This window comes from Rhamphochromis sp. 'chilingali' (assembly GCF_963969265.1).
Source record: "Rhamphochromis sp. 'chilingali' genome assembly, chromosome: 4".
Classification (NCBI taxonomy): Eukaryota; Metazoa; Chordata; class Actinopteri; order Cichliformes; family Cichlidae; genus Rhamphochromis; species Rhamphochromis sp. 'chilingali'.
Genome location: NC_137948.1, coordinates 22,017,366 through 22,038,739, shown reverse-complemented (window position 1 = coordinate 22,038,739; position 21,374 = coordinate 22,017,366). Strand labels below are relative to the sequence as shown.

General features: G+C 39.2%; 2 protein-coding genes across 2 annotated transcripts; both read left to right on the top strand.

The window, feature by feature from the left end:
- The first annotated feature begins 258 nt into the window (after positions 1-258).
- On the top strand, positions 259-9,864 carry adra1d (adrenoceptor alpha 1D). Its single transcript, XM_080879197.1, has 2 exons — positions 259-1,751; positions 8,410-9,864. Exons 1-2 carry the CDS (start codon positions 797-799, stop codon positions 8,958-8,960), a joined length of 1,506 nt encoding a protein of 501 aa, XP_080735323.1. The 5' UTR covers positions 259-796; the 3' UTR covers positions 8,961-9,864.
- Positions 9,865-13,579: 3,715 nt separating this feature from the next.
- LOC308394734 (serine/threonine-protein kinase pim-2-like) lies at positions 13,580-20,957 on the top strand. Its single transcript, XM_080879198.1, has 10 exons — positions 13,580-14,137; positions 14,772-15,014; positions 17,795-18,037; positions 18,172-18,306; positions 18,424-18,518; positions 18,660-18,707; positions 18,811-19,029; positions 19,133-19,313; positions 19,400-19,570; positions 19,660-20,957. The coding sequence occupies exons 1-10, from the start codon at positions 14,077-14,079 to the stop codon at positions 19,749-19,751; spliced, it is 1,488 nt and encodes a 495-aa protein (XP_080735324.1). The 5' UTR covers positions 13,580-14,076; the 3' UTR covers positions 19,752-20,957.
- The last annotated feature ends 417 nt before the right edge of the window (positions 20,958-21,374 follow it).

Sequence of the window (21,374 nt, the reverse complement as noted above, 5' to 3'; positions counted from 1 at the left end):
GTGCCTGGTGGCAGTTTGGATAATCTCAGTGATGTGCCACTGTTTTACACTTATGGCATGAAAGAGAGGCTTATTCTGGTGTGTAATAACCGGTGAGTAATAAACAACATAGCTTTTATCCCCCTACCTCCAACACGTGTCCTTTTGCTTTGTTTTGTTTGTTTCTTTGGTCAAACTTTATTTGCCCATAAGCGCATCATCATCACCCTGGTGATAAAAAAGCACTGGAGCATTTAAGGCTTGTACACATGCAGCGGTCATGCAGAATTCGTGACCACATATACGCTCTCTGGTGGAGACTGTGAGCCCATCGTTATGTTTTTTGCGGTGTGGGTGGAGCTGTGCAGTAGGTTCAGACCTGCTGTACCAGCTCTGACTCTGGGATTTGTTATGAAGGATGCCAGCAGTGGAAACCCGTCGCATGGAAGAAATATTTTTACATTTACCTAATTTGTTTTTTTTTAATGATCTTTAAAAATGGCATCCAAACTTTATAGTTTATTAAACATTGTGTACATACACGTTTAAGTGAGTTTAACACTAATCACGAGTCAGTCTTTGTGGATGTAGTTTTTGCAGGGGCTTCTTTTTTCCCCATCGGTTTTATTTTTTATTTTTATTTAGTTTTGTTGCCTTTTACTTCCCCTTCGCTTGACCCGTGATAAATACTGACAGTGTGAACGGCTGCTTGGCAACCTTACTGGAAAGACAGAATGAAAGGAGACTGAGAACGACGCGTGTCACACTGCTTTCTTCAGAAAACTTACTCCCTTACTTCTCTTTATGGCGTTTCAAAATGACAGACTCTAACTTGAGGAACGAAAGCAACCATGGGCTGTTTTTCACTTCTTTTAATGGATCTGTTTCGGACCAGATGTTACCAAATGACAGCATTACCACATGCAGGAACTTCACAATGGACTCACAGGTTGTCGGAGTTGGGATCTTTCTCTCCGTTTTTATTTTGGTGGCAATTGTTGGGAATATTTTGGTTATCCTGTCTGTGGTGTGCAACAAACAGTTACAGACCGTCACCAACTTCTTCATTGTCAACTTAGCCATAGCAGACCTCCTGTTGGGCATTATTGTGCTGCCCTTCTCTGCATCTCTAGAGGTGCTGGGATGCTGGGTGTTTGGCCGGGTTTTCTGTAACATCTGGGCAGCGGTGGATGTGCTCTGCTGCACGGCATCAATCCTCAGCCTCTGTATGATCTCCATCGACCGTTATATCGGCGTGAAATACTGCCTTAAATACCCAAGTATTATGACTGAGAGAAAGGCAGTCGCTATTTTAGTCCTAGTGTGGGTATCATCTGTTGTGATCTCGGTCGGTCCGCTCCTGGGATGGAAGGAACCGCCGCCTGTGGACGAAAGCATCTGCAGGATCACAGAGGAGCCGGGATACGCGCTCTTCTCCTCGCTTTTCTCTTTCTACCTCCCGCTTATGGTCATTCTCATCATGTATTTTAGGGTGTACGTGGTGGCCCGCAGGACTACTCGGAGCCTGGAAGCGGGAGTCAAACGCGAGAGAAATAAGTCGATGGAAGTGGTCCTGCGGATACACTGTCGCAGCGTGCTGGAGGACGCGCGTCCGGCGAGCTCAAAAAGCAGCAAAAACCACCCGTTTCGAAGTTCGCTCTCCGTGCGGCTGATGAAGTTCTCCAGGGAGAAAAAGGCTGCGAAAACCCTGGCCATAGTGGTGGGGATGTTCATCCTCTGCTGGCTGCCCTTTTTCTTCTTTCTGCCAATGGGTATGTTTTATTTATCGATCTCTTTTATTTTTATATAACCGTTTCTCAGCATTTCATGCTGGGTCATGAGCTGGGTCCTGCGTAAAATAGGATTCAGTCTGTTGCATTTCCACCAGACTCCTGCCAAAGACGGAGAATATGACTTCTTATAAATGTTCCTCTCCTAAATGCGCTTTTAAAAAGTTTCTATCTTTAAGAGCAACAAACACGCCTGTTTCGGGCCTGCTATGATTTATGATTTTACTCCTGAACTGACTGATCATGTATGAGATGCACATCGGTCCAAAATAAAGCGTTCTGAATAAATGGGTCGTGTTCAGTATAAGAAATTGACGCTGTGATTGAAAACGTTTGCGTCTAAGAGGCTCCTCTTGACAGCTGCGCAGACTCTTATAAAAGACTCGAAATTCTGGTCGCAAAGGAAACCTAAACGTATGAAATTCCGTGAATTTTAATTTAAGAAAACCCTTTCACACTGTTAATAAACTCTGTAAAATTGGCGTTTGGCCTAACAAAATAAGAAAATTGCGTGTTCTGGATTGCATGCGCAGCTTATTTTGGGAGCTATGCCAGGAAGTGATCAAAATTAAGATGCTATAATGCTACAAAAACCAATTCTTTTGTCAGGAAAGGTCAGCTCTGCAACATGACCATTAAAGTGGTTTGTTTTCATGCCTGTAATTTTTTCATGACTGTAATTATTCCTTCACATGGCTAATATCACATTTTTCAAAGAGCAGTCATAACAGACTGACATTCTTCACTGATGACCAGTTCCAGCGGCTACTTACCTTGGTAAAAACTCAGACAGGCATGATTTTCAAGAATAAACATTTATGTTTTATTGTTGAGCATATTCATTAAGTTGACTACGGTACTAAGAGAGTGGGATGTAAGATTCAAATCAGGCAAAGAGATCTTCTATTCCCCTGCAGATGGTTGAAAAGGCCCTCCACTGAGGGTGACCAATTCAGTCTTTATGACAACACATAAATCAAACCGAACGAGCACATTTTACAGTGGAATCAAATGGAAATAGCTTTAAATTTAAAGACAAAACTGGACATAAAGGCACACCTTAAAACACAAACAGAGGCAATATGGGTATTAGCAACAAAAAGAATGACTGAAATGCAAAACTGAATAAATAAAGAGTGCCTACGTAGCAGGATTCAGGCTAGATTCGCTTAGACTAATAGAGCTCTGGTGCCACATGTTAATGGTGGCACCACAGATTTTCATTTTGCATATATTTCACATAATTGATTGCGAGAGCCATTGAGAACAAATGGCCAGTATCTTACTGGGCAAAGCACTAACACAGCACTCTGATTCTTGCTGCACCTCTCCTTTTACAGACTGGAATTATTAGAGCAAAGCCCGCAGGGACACACGGGGTGCATGAAATGAAATTGGTGCTACTTATCATTTTATTCACTTAATGGGAAAGAAAGGGGCACGTTTATTTGTATGCCTAAATCAGACAAACTCCATCCTCAGCATGTGATTAAAAATGACAGGAATGAGATTTAAAGGTTTAAAATGTTAAAAGTCAGTACACATTTCATTACACACATTATTAATCAATTTGTGCACCTCAAGGCAGTCTCTAATAATAGTTTTAATTAACATTACTGTAATGATTGTAATAATTTGACTTTGTGATCACGTTATTGCTTTTAGGAAAGGTCATACAGACTCTTAAATCTAAAATGGTGACACTAAAAATCTGCATTCAAAGGCAGTTCAGCCAAAAGGGATCATTAATTTTGTCTGGTGTTATCTTGAGTTGTTTTATTTTTTATTTATGATACCTGGTGAATGTCAGAAAGGTCTCTAATTTGCATGATAAAGGAAGTCAGACTATCAAAACACTAATATCTAAACTAACGTCTGCTGTAGATTAATGGATGACCTGCAATTTGGTTTTTAAAGCATAGTAAAACTCTGAACTCTAAGAATCTAGTCATCGTGCTGTAAGCCATCTGGTTTGCAAAAACCCTTTGAGAGATGACCTCAGGCCTCCTCAAAGGAAGTATTTTTAAACATTAAGGTCCACCAGGGATCAATAAAGTTCTACACTGTCAATTTATCCCCATGGGTGGCTGCCTTTTATTTCCCAAACCACTCACAGATGAGTGTGGGGCCTTAGCACCGCTTGCTAACCTACACTCGGTCAGTCAGACACGGTGATGTTGGTCCATCGCAGAGACAGACATTAATAGGTAACTTTTTGCCGAAAGGCAGAGCTGTACGTTCAGCTCATCTTATACCAATCAGGACTTTTCTGTGTGATGATCCAAATCTAGATGGAATCCTCTGACTCGTTTCAACCTATATTAGCACACCAGACCCATTTTATATTGCCAGAAACTGAGGAAATAAAGAGGAATGGCCTGTCAGATTTCTGTTTAAGGCCGTTTCTTTCCCTCTGTAAAAGCCAACCACGACCACTGAGGTGGTATAATTAACTAGTTCTTCTTTCAGGCTTAGCAGAAAATGCTTTTTTTTTTGTTTTTCAAAAATGCACAACTGATTTTAAATATGTTCACCCACTATTGTTTAATAGACTGAAATTGGTTGTTGTAAATGAGGAAGTGCACAAAAAATCTGCAGTCTCTCTGAAGGCCAACAGGTGGCGATAGTTGTGGTTGCAAAAGGACTTCTGGTCCTACTGAAAACCATGTGAGGACATTGTTCTGATTTGACGTCTGTAAAGAGTTTCTTGTTGAGTTTATGGACTCAGTCACTCATTTTGGATTAAAAAATATTTTGTAATTGTTTCATAATTCTTGGTCATGCCATTTTTAAAAATTGTAGCTAATTTGTGGTATGAGACTACATATTTATTGGCTAACAACAAAAACTGCATGTCATTAGGCATGTGGTTTACCAGTCAGACCCACCAATCTTAGTCACATACATTTTTTTTTGCAACCAAGATAGCGATGGGGTAAATGCTCATCTCAGGTCTTCAAAACGTGACACAACATTAGCTACTTTTATTGTCTGCGATTCTGACCAATAAATTATCTGAGCTAGAAACCTCTACTGTCCAAAGTCTGTTAAAACACCTCAGTAACACATTAACAAAACCCATTGTTATGCTGTGTGACTGGCCCCTTCATCATCATGAAAGTATTGTATTAACCACATACACACAGTCATGCTGCTGTAAATACTCAGCTACACCTTATTATTAGCCCCTCTTGTGATAGTCGTTATTGTGGGGGGCATTTGATAGTGATGACCCATTTTAAAATATTTAAATTAGTTGTGGACTCCGGGCGTGATTCACAAGCAGATTTGATTAAGCAGGAAAGTAACGGGAGACAAGCAATCAGAAAATCTAAAATTTTACAACTAATGTTAACTACTAGTAAACATTTACTATTGCTACAGTCTGTAATATTTGCAGTTTTGTATTATGATAATATGTCATTTGGTCATTAATATCATACCATAAATGAATCATAGTAGTTAGAAATGTGTACAAAAAGGGGAAGCACTCAATTATTCTGACAGAAGTCCAAAGAACAAAGTCCAGAAAAATGTTTTAGATATTATGATGAAACTAAGTGAGTAAGTGCAGAGGGCATCCTCTATTTGTACACAGGTACGTTTTAATACAGGGATTTTCCACTTTTGTTTTCAAAATCTCCATCAATGTGAAAACACATGAAAAAACAGCAAAACCAAGCAGTCTGACATCAAAAACTGAAATACAGGCGCACATCTTTGATGTTCCAAGATAACATCCTTGCTTTCCTTGTTGACATATTAATACAGAAACGTCGTTGTTGAAAATCTTCAGGCTGGAAGAGGTTTTCAAAAGGCCCATTTTCAGTGGCCTAAAATGCTGTTTAAAAGTAGAGGAAAGGTCACAAATGCAAAGAAAATTTATGTCTTCCAGAATATCCAAGTATGTGTGGACAGGGGCTTAGAGTCCATATGCAGTCGTCTTTATTTGGTTTTGGTTTTTTCTGTCAGTGAAGCTGAAGATCTTATTTGACCAGAGCGTAAAGTAGCCAAATAGTTTTTCAGTGGTTATACTTGAACCATATAACTTATTGAGTGTCTTAATAAGTTGTTGGGCGGCCATGTTTTTCCAGAATAAAACTATATCACTCTTTGAAATAGACTTTGCAGACCACTGGCAGTATACCTGAGTACAAAAACAATTTTGACAACAGGTATTCCTTCATTTGACCGTGGTGATAAATTGTTTAAAATCTCTCATAAGTGTTCAGTTTCTTTGGCTATACTCTCCCACTGTCAGCCAACTCCAATGCATTCTTGAGATCCCCTCCCAGGCATTTCAACCCCCATTCACACCTTGCTTCAGCTGACCTCAGAAGATCACCTCACAGGGTGGGGCAAGGTCTCATATTAGTTTCACGCTTGACCCCCAGTATGGCAATGACCCACGCCTTTTTTCACACCTCAGCTCAAGTAATGACCTCATGACCCTCAGCACCATCTCCAAAGGCCACAACCCCCACTGGAGGTTAAATATCTGGGGCTTGCCAACATTTGTTTTTAGAACTGGACAAGATCTTCACAAACCTAATTAAATCCAGCTACCTTCGTTTTCAAGCTCCCAAGACTATCTTGATCTGGCTGGCCGAGAGCTTGCACAGATACAATTCACATTGTTTTCTTGTCAAAACATTCAGACAAACTTTATTGATGGAGGAATGGTCATACTGGAACAAATAAAGGTGATCATTATGAGCAGCTGTGTTTTTTTGCAATGAATCTGAGGGCACAAGTGGACAAAAATCAACTATGCCAACAAAATGCCTTTGCCCAACATCCACACAGCATAGCAGGGCGCCTCCATCCCCTCACTTTTAAGGTTTCAAGTTTTTCAGTGTCTGTATATCTTAGCTGTTGGTGGCCTTATGTTGAGTTTAAGCTTTAGAAAAGCGTAAAACAAAACACACTAATATACAAAATACACAAATTAAAAAAGATTGCCATCCCAGAAGCAATAAAACAAATACATAAAAAATATACCTGTTGTCATGGTGTTTTGGCTGTGTGTCAGAGCAGTGAATCACTTGCTGCCTGCCTCTAAAGGTGATGTCAGTTTAGGGACATAATTCAAAAAAAGAACATCCCTTCCTCTTATTAATTTATTAATCTTAGTCTTTAATCCTGAGTGAATTTGGGTGGGTAGTGATGAAAGAAAAATGAGACTATGAAGAAAGTCTCAACTTTGTTTCATCATCCACTTCTTTTAATATAAGTGCATTCTTTCTGTTTAGTGGTCAGTAATGTCAGAGCATGAACTCTGAGCATTACACACAAGCCTCTGTGCAGTACTAAGCAGAAAAAAAAATGGATTTCTGGGATATCAGTGCAGACTTGACATCATAGCATTGTTAAATGTTGCCTCTGTGTCCAGGCTCGATGCCATGTTAAATCCCAGGCCTGGAGAGAAAGAAGAATAACGGTAAAGAAAGAGAGAAAAGCAGCTTCCTCTGAAAAATAAGGGTGTCATCGGACTATTGTACTAAAAATAGCATTGGGAGTATATGAGCAAAGCAAAATGCCTTGTGCTGCTAGTCATCTGTGCAAAAAGCAATTTTCATTATGAAAAACTCTAATGTTCTCATTTGTTAAATTACCAGTGTGTAATGTCATATGCACAAAAGCTAGAAAACTTCCATATATTCCATATTTCTTAAATATCTATAATCCCCACTACAAGAAATAATAGAAATTCCCTTCATTTTCCATTATTCTAAATAGAGTTGATAAATTGAATATTTAGAGGTTATCCATTCCAGTATTTCACATCAGGCAAAACCAATAACAAACACAGACAGAAACACCAGCAGAAACAAAGATGATGTGCTTGCATTAAATGGAACATTTCAAAACTTTTATGAATCATTGTGCTAAGCCTGGTGTGTGTCCTTGGAGCATGGAAAAAACATTTTTTGATAACAATGTGTATGTTTCACCTGACCCCTTTAGCGAGAGTTTCCATCACAGGAAAAAGCCCATCTAATATTGTGTTGGCACATTTCATGTAATCAGTTAACATCAGTTAAATCCATTCAAGAAATCTGTAAGTACCAGAAAAGTCTGCCTTCATCGTGCATGGTATTCAAGCAAAAAGAAAAAAAGTTCTGTGCCCTCAGGCTTGTGGGTGAACCATGTTCTATAAATATCTGCCCTTAAAATGTCAGAACCTCCTTTGCTTCTATTAACAAACATAAGCAAAAAAAACCAAACCTGCAGGTGCACAATAAATCATTAAAAAGATCCTGCCGTCAGAGTGCAAATACATATACACATAACATAATAGTACATCACAGCTGTGCATAGACGTGTGCATTTCTTGCAGTATATATATATATATCTTTGTTAAATTAAGATTATTCCATATAATTATTTTGCTTTATTATTACTTACCTATTATTATTTAGTATCCAACCTGACTGACAAAATGACATACAGCATCAAACTGTAAAAATCATTCATATTTATTAAATTTATATATTTTGCATGTGTACAAATTCTCTGACAGTACTAACGTTTATCTTCAGCGGCTCTTTGTAGGATATTTGCGAAAATATTTGTTCTATATTGTTCATTTACTTTATGGTAACTCACACATCTTCCTGATGGCTTCATCTCCTTTCAGGTTCCTTCTTCCCGGCACTAAAACCGTCTGAAACTGTGTTCAAGGTGATCTTTTGGTTGGGATACTTCAACAGCTGCATCAACCCCATTATCTACCCCTGCTCCAGTAAAGAGTTCCAGCGGGCTTTCACCAGGCTCCTCAAGTGCCAGTGTTACCAGAAACGTAGGGTCCTTCGCCGCTTCTATGACCAGAGATGGCGGACTGCTGTCAAGGGAATGACAAGGGATCAGAGAGGCGATTATAAGCCTGGCTACGCTGTGCACGAATCCTGCGGCAGCTCTTTGCTACACACAAGAAAAGGACATGCACTAGGTTTCAAGAGATGGAGTCTGTTTCCACCACTGCGAAAGTCCTCCTTCCAGCTCAAAGAGAAAGTAAATAATCTGTCAAATAAAATTAAGGGAGGGACGGGAAAATGCAACACACCTGCTGTTGGTCGAATTGAAACGGTGGACACGGTGTCTATGGGGATTTACAACTCTTGTGAGCAGAGTAGCTATCAGTTTTATGATCTGGCAGAATGCTATGGCCTGAAAGAGACTGACATTTAGACGGTCACCAAAGAGGCTTTTATTTATTTTCAAAGGGCCATATTGGACCGACATGTAAGAAAGACTGTGATAATGCATAATATCAAAGAATCAAGGCACGATTAAAGCTGAGAATAATGGGTTGATCCTTGCACAAACAGGCAAAAAAAAGAAACCCTTATCCCAATCACGTGGGTCCCACCATGTTTATTTGGATGAAACTTCTAGCGAACTGCTCAATGACACATTTGGGACATGGGTGCGAAATAAGCAGTAAGTTGGGACTTAATACTTTTTCGCTTGAAGGCACTGGATGTGAAGATTTCATAGCCTACAGCTGACAGCTGGCAAGTTTTAAGAATGTAATATTTTGGGAAAGACAGTTAACATAAGGCTGGATAATTAGTATTGTTGTATGTTTTTCTTACAGTTTTGTATCAGGCAGTTTTGATGTCTTTAAATGTTAGCCAGCTCACACTGTGTGATAAAGACTGAGAGTAAATGGTTTGGTTGGCATGTTTTGTGATTTAACAAAAGACAAAGAAGCAAAAGAACAAATACCTGTACTGAAACTAAGTTTTCAATCTCCGCGAAAGTAAAATCACAAGTGCATTTTTGTGTTGGTGCCACAGTTTAATCAAATGTAAAATTTCATATTGAATTATGATTATTAATCTGCGCCTCTGTTTCTTTTTTTGACAAGGCATTGTAAAGACGAGTGGCCAACGTTGCCAAGTGAACAGTAATGTCAAGTTGTGTTTTTTTGGTGGGGGGTTTATGTTTATCAGATGAAAGGCAAAAAATGTAGGAGAGGAAAAAATGTGGAGACAATAATTTCTTTATTGTTTTATGCCTTCCAGTTACGTTACGTTATTTGATTCATGATTAAAGAAAAATATCTCCTTCATCCAGAAGATGTCACTGTTGCTTTGGTTGTTTTACCTTGTGCACCTATTCATCTTTAAGTAAAGCTAAATGCTTTTGGGATGACTTGTTTTTAGTAGAAGTGAATCTGTTGGAAATAAATTAACACCTGCATTTAATGAAAGCGGTCAGAACAGCAGTAAGAATATGTCTACTGACTGAGAAGTACAAATTACAAAAAGAAAAAGAAATACAAAAAGATTTCAGGAAAGCACAAACACACTTTCATAAATCTGGAATTGGAGGCAGTGCACATTGATAGAGAGAAAGGGAACAACTCCATGAAGACCAATAAACCACAGTTGATTCCTGTTAGAAGCCTTACTAGAAATTAGGTATATAACCTTAACTTTACTGTATTAAAGTTAGAAAAATCACTTAAAAGTGGTCAAATGTGTTATATTGTTGAATATAATTAAAGACAAAACTGCCTTCATCACAGCTTTCCCTAAATTAATCTTTATTGATTTAATCAGAAAAAGCTTTGGTAGCTCATTCTCAGAACAGCAGCCTCAGATTTCTTCTTAGACAGAAGATTTGCAGTACAGAGAAAAAAAACAATAAAGGGGAAAATGGGACGGGTACATTTCAAGTTTGTTATTTAAGTTATTAGGCTTAGCAAAACATCTACGTCCGTTTGAAACGATTATCAACATTAACAGACTGAACTGGACTTAATAACAGGAGTCCATATAATTTTAGTAAATTATTCTGGTATCAGCTGCGCTGGGTATGTAAATCGGGCCGTAAATCAGCTGCTGTGCTGATCCGACGCCACTCGTGCTAAAAATCCGGACAAATGTCACTTGATCAAGGAGCAGATCTGCATCAGATGAGATCAGCTGACTACGTGTGCGTGCGCTGTGCATATAAAGAAAGTGGTGCGCAAAAGCAGGGTAGTGACAGAATTGATGCGCATTATAGATATTTGAAGCATGTGTACCTGCACATGCATGCTTATTAACCCACGGGTACTGTGGAATATATTTTTTACTCACCTAAAGCGCTCGTGCTCTCGTCCACTCCCCGCAAAAAATTAGCAGCTGTGCGGTGTCTGTGGCATCGGTGCTCTCATCTCATGCCATGGAGTAAAAATCAAAAGCACAGCTTTATCAGACAGTTGCAGTTTAATGTTGGCTGACGAGTCTTCAGTGCGTCGCACAACTGGATTTCTGGACACGCTGACGTTGGTGAAGTCCTGCACATTATTTCGGTGACTTTAACGAGGCCGTGTTTTATGAGGTCTCCATCTGAAAAAGCCTTGACATGTCTTGCGATGAGTTGGGCGACCTCATAGCCGGCTATTGGAGCCTTTTCCTGGATAATTTGAGCACGAAAAAAATACTGTTGCTGACCTTGCAGGAGAGCTACCCTTTGCTTTAATTTCTGCTCTCGCTCAGCACCAGTGTAGGATGCATAGGCCTGATGTTTGGTTTCATAATGACGTCGTACATTATACTCTTTCATAATTGCCGCAGTTTCAGTGCAGATCAAACAGACACACTTCCCCTTGAATTCTTTGACGAAATATTCACTCTCCCACCGTGTCTGAAATTTTCTGCACTCACTTTCTACCTTTCGCTTCTTTGGTTCTGCCATGTTTAGTAACTTGGGGGTAAATTTCTTCTGTGATTGACCTTTTTGGTGGAGCAACTGCCTTGATTAACAACAGCTCCCCCTGGTGTTAAAACTAAGAAGTGCAATACACTCAACCAAAAGTTCGGGCCAAATTCTATTCTATTCATAAAATTACTTGCGGGCCAATTAAAAATGGACCGCGGGCCGCAGTTTGGACACCCCTGTTTTATGTGGTCATATAAACGTTTCTTGCAATTTCTTAAACTGGACTTGACTTTGTTAATAGCAGCCTATCAAAAACAACACAACATGTATTCCCATTCCCATTTTAGCTGAATCTACAAAAAATGCCAAAGATAACAAACACAGGCTGACAGCTATAAATCACTCTGCAATGACCTATGAATCATTCAAGTACAAAAAGGCACCTAATTCACAGGATGAACCAGTGTTGGGTTTACACATAAAAGACAATTTAGCAAAGAACCAGAGATAATTTTATTATATCTTTAGGTGCTTTATTACCAGCGGTACACATATCTTTTGTTTCCAATTTTGTAGGTGAGTTTACAAAAAATAGTAACGATGACAGAGTTTGGCAGATATAAAATAATATTTTACATCAATGAAGTGAGTCAGTGGGGCTATTTGCCTAAAACGTCGCACATGTCAGCATGGTGTGTAGTGTGTTTTTAAAAGAAATGTGAGGAAACTGGACAAATGGTGTATAAAAAAAGAAATTTATCTGAAAGTCATGTCCTTAAGAAGCAGACAAAAAAAAAACCCATCCAGCATAACTGGCTGCGCCTTGGTTGCATTGTTTTGGATAGGTATGGGGGGAAAAGAAGAAAAACTGTTTATTAATACTGCTGCAATATTTGTTAAATATAATTTTTGTTCAATAAAAAAAGACCTTGATAAAAAAAAAAGCCACCCAACAAAGACCTGACACACAGTGGCGTGTCGAGAAAATTTTTGTTGGGGGGGCCAGGTAGGGGCACAGATTTGGAGAAGGGTGGCAGATGTAATTGGCAGATAATGTTTAAAAAAAAATTCTACCAACCATTAACCATAATTCAATAACCCTATAAACCTAATAACTGAATGCACTTTTAACTCTTATTAGAATGAGATTTTAACCACTACGGTGCAAAGTTTTTAGATACTGCGTTGATAAAGTACAAGAGATACAATCAGTGCTTTGTCAATGTTTACTCAGCATTCAAGGACATCAATATTTGCATAGTATTTTTACTGACATGTAGTGCACATATGTTTTGGGCAAAAACATTTTTGAATATTAAAATATGAACATTTGTAACAAACAATTGACAAATTAGCCAGTTCCAATGTAAAACTTTATCTGCCTATTAAAAAAAGAAGATAATCTTCTCACAAACTGGTGTTTGATTTTGAAACAGGAAAAAAGTGGGGAAACAACTGAAAAGACTAACATTTGAATAACACCTGAAAGCAAGTAAATACTTTCTATGCTGCCTTATGGTAAACTTTGGTAATATTGATAAAGAACAACACTGGCTGATGATGAAATCCAGTCAGCTGGCATGGTGACACTGCCAGTATTAACATGCAGGGCTGGACTGGGACAGAAAATCGGGCATTTTGACTACAGACCGGCCCACCAGGTATTAAAGCCATAAAGCCTTTGAATGAAAACAAATGCTGTTGTGACAGTGATGTACAGTCTTGTTGGTATATGTATGATTTCTATACATTTTACGTCAGATAAAAACTTTGGTTGTAAGATTTAGATAATTATTTAATAAAAGCGAGACATTTTAAATGAGAATAAGAAAGAAAAGTATTTCTTTGTGCCCCACCTCTCCCTGTTAATGCCCTACCTGGCCCCCTGGCAACACTTTGCTAGACCCGCCCCTGCACAGTTACCAGCTGTCAGCTACGTAGAAAAAGGATCCTGGTGTCATTTATTTCTCAGAAACAGTTCATAACTTCCCTTCAACTCATTCATGTCACCTAAAAGGTAAACCTGTTTCTCCATCACCTGTTCAGCTCTGATGATTCTGTAAGGACATCTCCTGGTTTCATCTTCATGTTTCCCTCTCATCACATATCCAAACCGATATCATGACCAGCAGCTTTACAGCTAGTTAACACCAATAGCTAGTTAACCCATAGCTATTCACACAACAACGGGGTATTGGGTAACTATGATGTTTTTATTTTAGAAAACAAAGTACACATGAATTAATGTACTTTAATAGAAAATGGAAAGGTGATACAACCTCAAAAACGTGGTTGCCTCTAGATTTAAAAAGAGAAATAAGGTCCAGTAGTTACACTATATAAAAAAATAAATGCACAATTTAAAAAACAACATTTATAGGTAGGTATATCGACTTCTCATTAAATTATATGAATTATTATGGCTTTGTCTGCCACAGTGTTTTTCTTTAAACTACTTAGGAACACTTTTACTGGCAGTCGGTGATGTCACTGAAAGGCAAGGTTCTGTTGCCATAGTCTCCTGAGTTTATTTTGAAAGCTCACTTACGGAACTCGCTTAAACAGCTTAGGAAAGACAAGCGCACACATTTGAAGAAGTATTCCCTCATCACGGTGACATTTTCACTTTTAAACGGTCTCAAAAATTAACATGAAAAAGGAAACGAGAAAAAATACAAATTCAGGAGAAAAGAAAGGTCCAGGAAATCAAAGTAAGTAAACAAATACATCAAATCTGGGTAAAATCCCTCAAATAACAGAATCTACTTTTCTAAAAATGTTGACAGTCTGTGTATAAACTGAAACATTTGAATCCTACCCATATGGAAAAGATATATATAAATCTTATAAAGTTTGTATCTGTCTTGTGTGAAACTTGTATGTTTTGGATACTTACTAAAACAATATATGAAAGTAATGAGAAAGTGGCCACTTTCACGAGTAAATCATATAAGCCTGATATGATTCACTGTATGAAGTAGGCCACATCTTATGCAAGTCTTTTATAAATTTGTACCATTTCTTTTCCATATGGGTATGTTTGACTGAAAATAGCATAATTACAACACGTCTAATCAAAGAAAGGTTAATGGGGCACTTTGTCTTTTGGTAAAATAATGTGACAAGTTTATTCTTGGACTCAGCAGTAAAAACAGATCAACAAGTGTCATGAAGATCTAAGTCTTAGTAGACCTAGTATGGAGTCGTGTTGCTCTGTTTTTTATCAAAAGGATAAACTTGTTATTATAATTTAACCAATACTTCCTAAAATGGCATCAAAATCCTTCCAGTCCTGATGTCGAGCACTCTTTTTCACTACTGTGTTGTTGTTGTTGTTGTTTATAGACTCTAAGAGCAGGATGGCTAAAAGAAAGGCCAGTCCTGAAAAGAAGACCCCCGTAAAAAGAGGGAGGGTCACTGAGCAGGCTGCTCCTTCCACCAGCTCAGATACACACCAGGTCAAAGCAGTGAAGCGTAAGGCCCAGCAAGATGGAGCGGGCACAACCAGTGCACCGAAGAAAATTAAACTTGCTGAGCCTACGAGTGAAGACAGGGAGCAAGCGTCTTCCTCCGTGGACACTGGTAAAGGTAGGCTAATTAGTTGAGTGAGGGGTAGATTAAGTGCACAGCTGGTTGCTCGGTTTAAGATATTAGTGTTTGGGAGATATTTTTCTGTTGTACAGTTCATTTGCTGTTATGGAGTTCTTGTTACTGATGAAAAAAAGTGTATTTTTTGTTTCAAAATAGCTGATCTGCTCTATGCCAACATCTGCGAACAAATATAATTCTATAAAGTTGGTCTATATAGTGTGTAACTGTTGATATAGAGCGTTATTTAATTTATTGCTAATGCAATCATATGGCACGTTGACTTCTAAGGAAATTTTAGATGGCACTTATCATCAGAAAGGTTGCTGACTCCTGGGTTAGACCTTCATATTAATTTTTTTAAAAAACTTTTTTAAGAACGCATTTTAACATTGGACTCAAAAATAAATAAATCCCCCGCTAACAAAAAAGGCTCTTCAAGTGCCAAATTGCTTTATATTTCTTCACTTAAATATACGGCCGCAAGTAGGGCTGACATGGGCCCCAGGTTTGATGTGTTCTGCCGTAAACTGGACAAACCAACATAAGGATGGAAGCCACTGTGGGACTTTTTCAGTAAGTTGAGCATGTGTTTTATAAGTTAATCAGTAAATTAACACCAATAGCTAGTTAACCCATAGCTATTCACACAAATGAATAGCTATGGGAAAGGTGATACAACCTCAAAAACGTGGTTGCCTCTAGATTTAAAAAGAGAAATAAGGTCCAGTAGTTACACTATATAAAAAATAAATGCACAATTTAAAAAACAAAATTTATAGGTAGGTATATCGACTTCTCATTAAATTATATGAATTATTATGGCTTTGTCTGCCATAGTGTTTTTCTTTAAACTACTTAGGAGCACTTTTACTGGCAGTCGGTGATGTCACTGAAAGGCAAGGTTCTGATGCCATAGTCTCCTGAGTAGGGATGGGTACCGGTGTCCGGTGCCATGATGGCACCGGTTCTGACATAAACGGTAGTAACCAGACCGAAAAGCAGCGCACATTTCGGTGCTTTATTTCGGTGCTTTTTTTTCCTGAGCTGTGATACACGTCTAGCCAATCATTTTACGTTTCCGAGGATAGTAGGCGGGTCCAGGTACGTGCGTTCTTTTAGAGCAGAGCTACAGATTAAAAATGTCCAAGGCAAAGCGGTCAAAAGTCTGGCTGTACTTCACAGCAAAATATGCAAACTCAGCAGCCTGCAACAAGTGCTTTAAGCTGATACTGTGATACTGTCAAAGGAGGTAACACCTCGAATCCGACGAAACACCTAGCGACGCATAGCGTTTTTTTAAAGCCGAGAAATGCGCCGTATTTGATAGCTTGCTGCGAGACCTCACACCGAGCACATCTACTGCGGGTGGGTTGCCTGTTATGCAACATCCCCCAAAAACACGAAGAGGAGAGTCCTGGCCCCTAGCCCTGCCAGTGTAGCAGAAATGATGACGGATGATGATGCAGCAGCAGCCGTTCTTCTCTGCGTGAGTAGCTTAATGTTGTTCGTGTGTAATTTACGTTGAGTAGGCTAACCACGTTATTACATTAATGCAGGTAAGGTGAACTAGCAAACATCATCATAGCTACATGCAGCTGTCCTCTTGTTTGATGGCAGATACTCGCTTCACCCTGGCCAAAAAGGCTAAAAAGACCAAAGAAAAAGTGGAAAACAGTTAAACATGAGAGGTTTAGGACAAAGTTTGTGTTTTTTCCATTGATTAAGCACTGCTTCCAGCCAAGAGTGATGCCATATATGCCCCATAGCTGCAGAAAAGGCTAACATTGTTATCTTTTTACAAAAAACAGCTGAACATGAGAGGTTTTTGGACCAATTTTGTGCTCTCCATTCTTTAAGCACCGGTTTGAGCACCGTTTGAGCACCGGCACCGTTTCAAAAGTACCGGTTTGGCACCGGTATCGGATAAAACCGAAACGATACCCATCCCTACTCCTGAGTTTATTTTGAAAGCTCACTTACGGAACTCGCTTAAACAGCTTAGGAAAGACAAGCGCACACATTTGAAGAAGTATTCCCTCATCACGGTGACATTTTCACTTTTAAACGGTCTCAAAAATTAACATGAAAAAGGAAACGAGAAAAAATACAAATTCAGGAGATAAGAAAGATCCAGGAGATCAAAGTAAGTAAACAAATACATCAAATCTGGGTAAAATCCCTCAAATAACAGAATCTACTTTTCTAAAAATGTTGACAGTCTGTGTATAAAATGAAACATTTGAATCCTACCCATATGGAAAAGATATATATAAATCTTATAAAGTTTGTATCTGTCTTGTGTGAAACTTGTATGTTTTGGATACTTACTAAAACAATATATGAAAGTAATGAGAAAGTGGCCACTTTCACGAGTAAATCATATAAGCCTGATATGATTCACTGTATGAAGTAGGCCACATCTTACGCAAGTCTTTTATAAATTTGTACCATTTCTTTTCCATATGGGTATGTTTGACTGAAAATAACATAATTACAACACGTCTAATCAAAGAAAGGTTAATGGGGCACTTTGTCTTTTGGTAAAATAATGTGACAAGTTTATTCTTGGACTCAGCAGTAAAAACAGATCAACAAGTGTCATGAAGATCTAAGTCTTAGTAGACCTAGTATGGAGTCGTGTTGCTCTGTTTTTTATCAAAAGGATAAACTTGTTATTATAATTTAACCAATACTTCCTAAAATGGCATCAAAATCCTTCCAGTCCTGATGTCGAGCACTCTTTTTCACTACTGTGTTGTTGTTGTTGTTGTTTATAGACTCTAAGAGCAGGATGGCTAAAAGAAAGGCCAGTCCTGAAAAGAAGACCCCCGTAAAAAGAGGGAGGGTCACTGAGCAGGCTGCTCCTTCCACCAGCTCAGATACACACCAGGTCAAAGCAGTGAAGCGTAAGGCCCAGCAAGATGGAGCGGGCACAACCAGTGCACCGAAGAAGATTAAACTTGCTGAGCCTACGAGTGAAGACAGGGAGCAAGCGTCTTCCTCCGTGGACACTGGTAAAGGTAGGCTAATTAGTTGAGTGAGGCGTAGATTAAGTGCACAGCTGGTTGCTCGGTTTAAGATATTAGTGTTTGGGAGATATTTGTGTGTATGATCTAATACGCTGATGTGCTTTTGCTGTTTTCCACATCTGCAGACTGCAGTCAAAACACAAAGGGGTGCACAAAAAATGGCAGAAACAAGTCTGCGGGAGACAGCAAAGAGTCACCCAAGAAAAAGAAAAAGGACAAAACCAAAAACGTCGTCCAAAATCCAGCAGCCGACCAGCAACGTAAGTAGCAAGCAGCTTGGCTTTTATACTCAGGTGAAGAGCAAAATGAACATTTAGGGTACAGCAGAGAGTAATTTGTGTCACAGCTGTAGTAAAACAACATTTGGGTCTTTTCAGGGGAATACCAAGCCAGATATGTGCAGGAGCACCATCTAGGAAATGGCGGCTGTGGAGCAGTGTTTGCTGGCTACAGGATAACAGATCATTTCCCAGTAAGTGTTCAGATGGTGGGAGTAAGACAGGCAGTAATGCAGATAACGGATAATATCGTCAGCTGAGCATTAAAGGTGCCGTTTTACACCTTTAATGATGTCATACTGAGGAAATGCTCACCAATGCTCTGTGTCTTTTAGGTAGCCATCAAACACGTTCCCAAGAACAGAATCCCCATCAAAGTGACGGTAAGTGTGCAACACTTGAACTGTTTTTACATTCCTGGACTGAGTGCAGCGTTCACCTGTGAAACATCTGTTCCTCATCATCCACTTTGTTGTAATATATCAGGATGAAAACGGGAAGGAAGTCTCAGTGGAAGTGGCCATTTTGCTGAAGCTTGCAGCTGAAGCAGATGGATCAGTGGGAACGTCGGCTCCTGTGTCTCTGTTGGACTGGTTTGACTTTGGCACAGAGCTGATCCTGGTGCAGGAGAGACCTGTCCCCGCGGTGGACCTGTTTGACTACATAAGAGAAAATGGAGGATGTTTACCAGAAGGAAAGGCCAAGGTAAGTTGACTGGAAGAGCCTTAGACTGTACAGCACTGAAAGCACAGAGTATCAAAGAAGCATCAACCTGTTGACTCATTACTGTCTTTTTCATCTTTTCCAGGTCATTCTGAAGCAACTGGTTGATGCAGCAAAGGACCTGGAAGAGAAACACATCTTTCACCGGGACATCAAGAGTGACAACATTCTGATTGAGACCGGCTCAGATGTGCCTCGAGTTCGTATCATTGACTTTGGCCTGAGCTGCTTTGCTACGGAGCAATCGCAGTTCTGCTTCTTCTATGGTAACATATTCAGCTCCTGCTCTTCACAGATGTAGCAATTTGTGCCTTTTGTTTTAGAAGAAATTGTAATTGTGTCTGTTTATTAGGTACACCTATCCACAGCCCTCCCGAATGTTACTGGGGCAAAAAATACAGGCCTGGACCCACCACGGTGTGGCAAATGGGAGTGGTGCTGTACGAAGCGCTTCATGTGGGGGACTTTAATATCATGACGTTCATTGAAAACGAACTGAAATTCAACGAGCATCTGTCCCCACGTAAGAAAACATCACACTTCAAGATTCACTGATGGCTTGGATCACTGGAACTATCATCTTCATCTTTTCTCTCCTTTCTTTCTTTCCAGACTGCCGGAATTTCCTGGATGCGTGTTTAACCGATGTCCCGGAGAAGCGCCCAACGCTGGGGGACCTCCAGCGTCACCCCTGGCTCAGATAAACCCATCTCTCACACACACACATTTCATATATTATCATATAAGTGTGATACGTGACCTAACTTTCTTTTTTTGTCTTTCTTTCATTTTTTTGGTTTTTTTTAACAGGAAAAGGTTGTTTTTTGGTTTTTTTTGGCCAATTCTAAATTTTGCTATCCTGAAATTCCTGTAACCCCCCCAGCCATCCCAGGAAAGGGGATCTCTCTTTGAATTGGCTTTCCCGAGGTTTCTTCCCATCATTCTGGCCCCCCGGGGAGTTTTTCCTCGTCTTCATAGAGAGCTTGGGCTGGGTCAGGAGCTTCATCAAAATTGGCCTTATTTGATTAGGTTAATGTAATAAAATTACGTTGATGTAATCAAAATTAGTAAAAATCAAAAGATTTAACTTAAACTTCCATTAAAACTTGTTTAACTCAACTTTGCTGAGAATACTCTTTCATTACCATGTCAAGGATTGTTTTTTACTCATGATGCATTTTGACAAGTAAGAAAACTGAAAACTCAATCAGGTTAAAGTATGCACAACGAAAGTCACACTGTCACTGCTCTGAAGACTTGCATCTGTTGCCCTAACCTCTAATGCGTCTCAACAGATTTCCTGGATCTAACAGAGGTTGCAACAGTTTTTCCTTCCCACTGTTGCTGATTGTTTGCTCATAGTGGGCTCTCTGATTGGTGGGATTCATTTTCTAATAGTATAGGGTCTCTGCCTTCCAATGTAAAGTGCCTCTAGACAACAGATGTGACTTGTTGCTATAGTTAAGGTTGAATTGAATCATTAATGTCCATTCAGTAGTGAAAATTTTATATTTCTTAATAGGGGTGGGTTTTGATGATCGATTTATCGATTAAAATCGATTCTGGCTTGGATAACGTGATATCGATTCATTAAAACCTGAATCGATTTTTAAATAGAAATTTATTTTGCCCGAAACGCCAGAATCTCAGGTTAAACCTCACAAAATTTCTACAACCACCAAACCGCTAAAACAGTAAATGAGAGCAGGTACACGGATTCTGCTCAAAGATGTAAACACAAAACGCGGACCCGACGGATCAGAATCACTGAGATGTGGCTTTCTCACCCGCCGGCACGTACGCTTAGCTGTGTCTCTAATCAAACCTCTGTAACTTTGCTCTGCTTCACTTCGTTTTTGACTGCACAATATTTTTAATGTCATCTGCTATAAAAACCCAGACCAAGTCTCGCAAGCGTCAGCTTTCTTTTTATAGATAGAAAAATATAGATATGTACTGATAAGTACCATCTGTAGCTTAGAACATTAAACACTTATTGTACTTACTGTAAGGAACAACAAGATAAGTAAAACAACACAATACATTCTCACAGTTCCCGACTGTATTGGTGTTTTGTTTAGTTTTTTTCAAATGTTTCTGAGCTTAATCGGCGGGAAAAATACATTGTGTAAACTTAACAGGTAGCTAACGAAAGCGAGTGACTCACCGGGACAAATAACTCCAACACAAGTAATTCGACACATGTTATTCCCTTTGTGGTCAGAGTTCGGGGCCTAATAAAAGAGTAGCTTATTAGCATTGATATGTAAAAAAAACAAAAAAACAATTTGGTCTCATTATCTAGTTTGCAGCACTGCATACTTTGT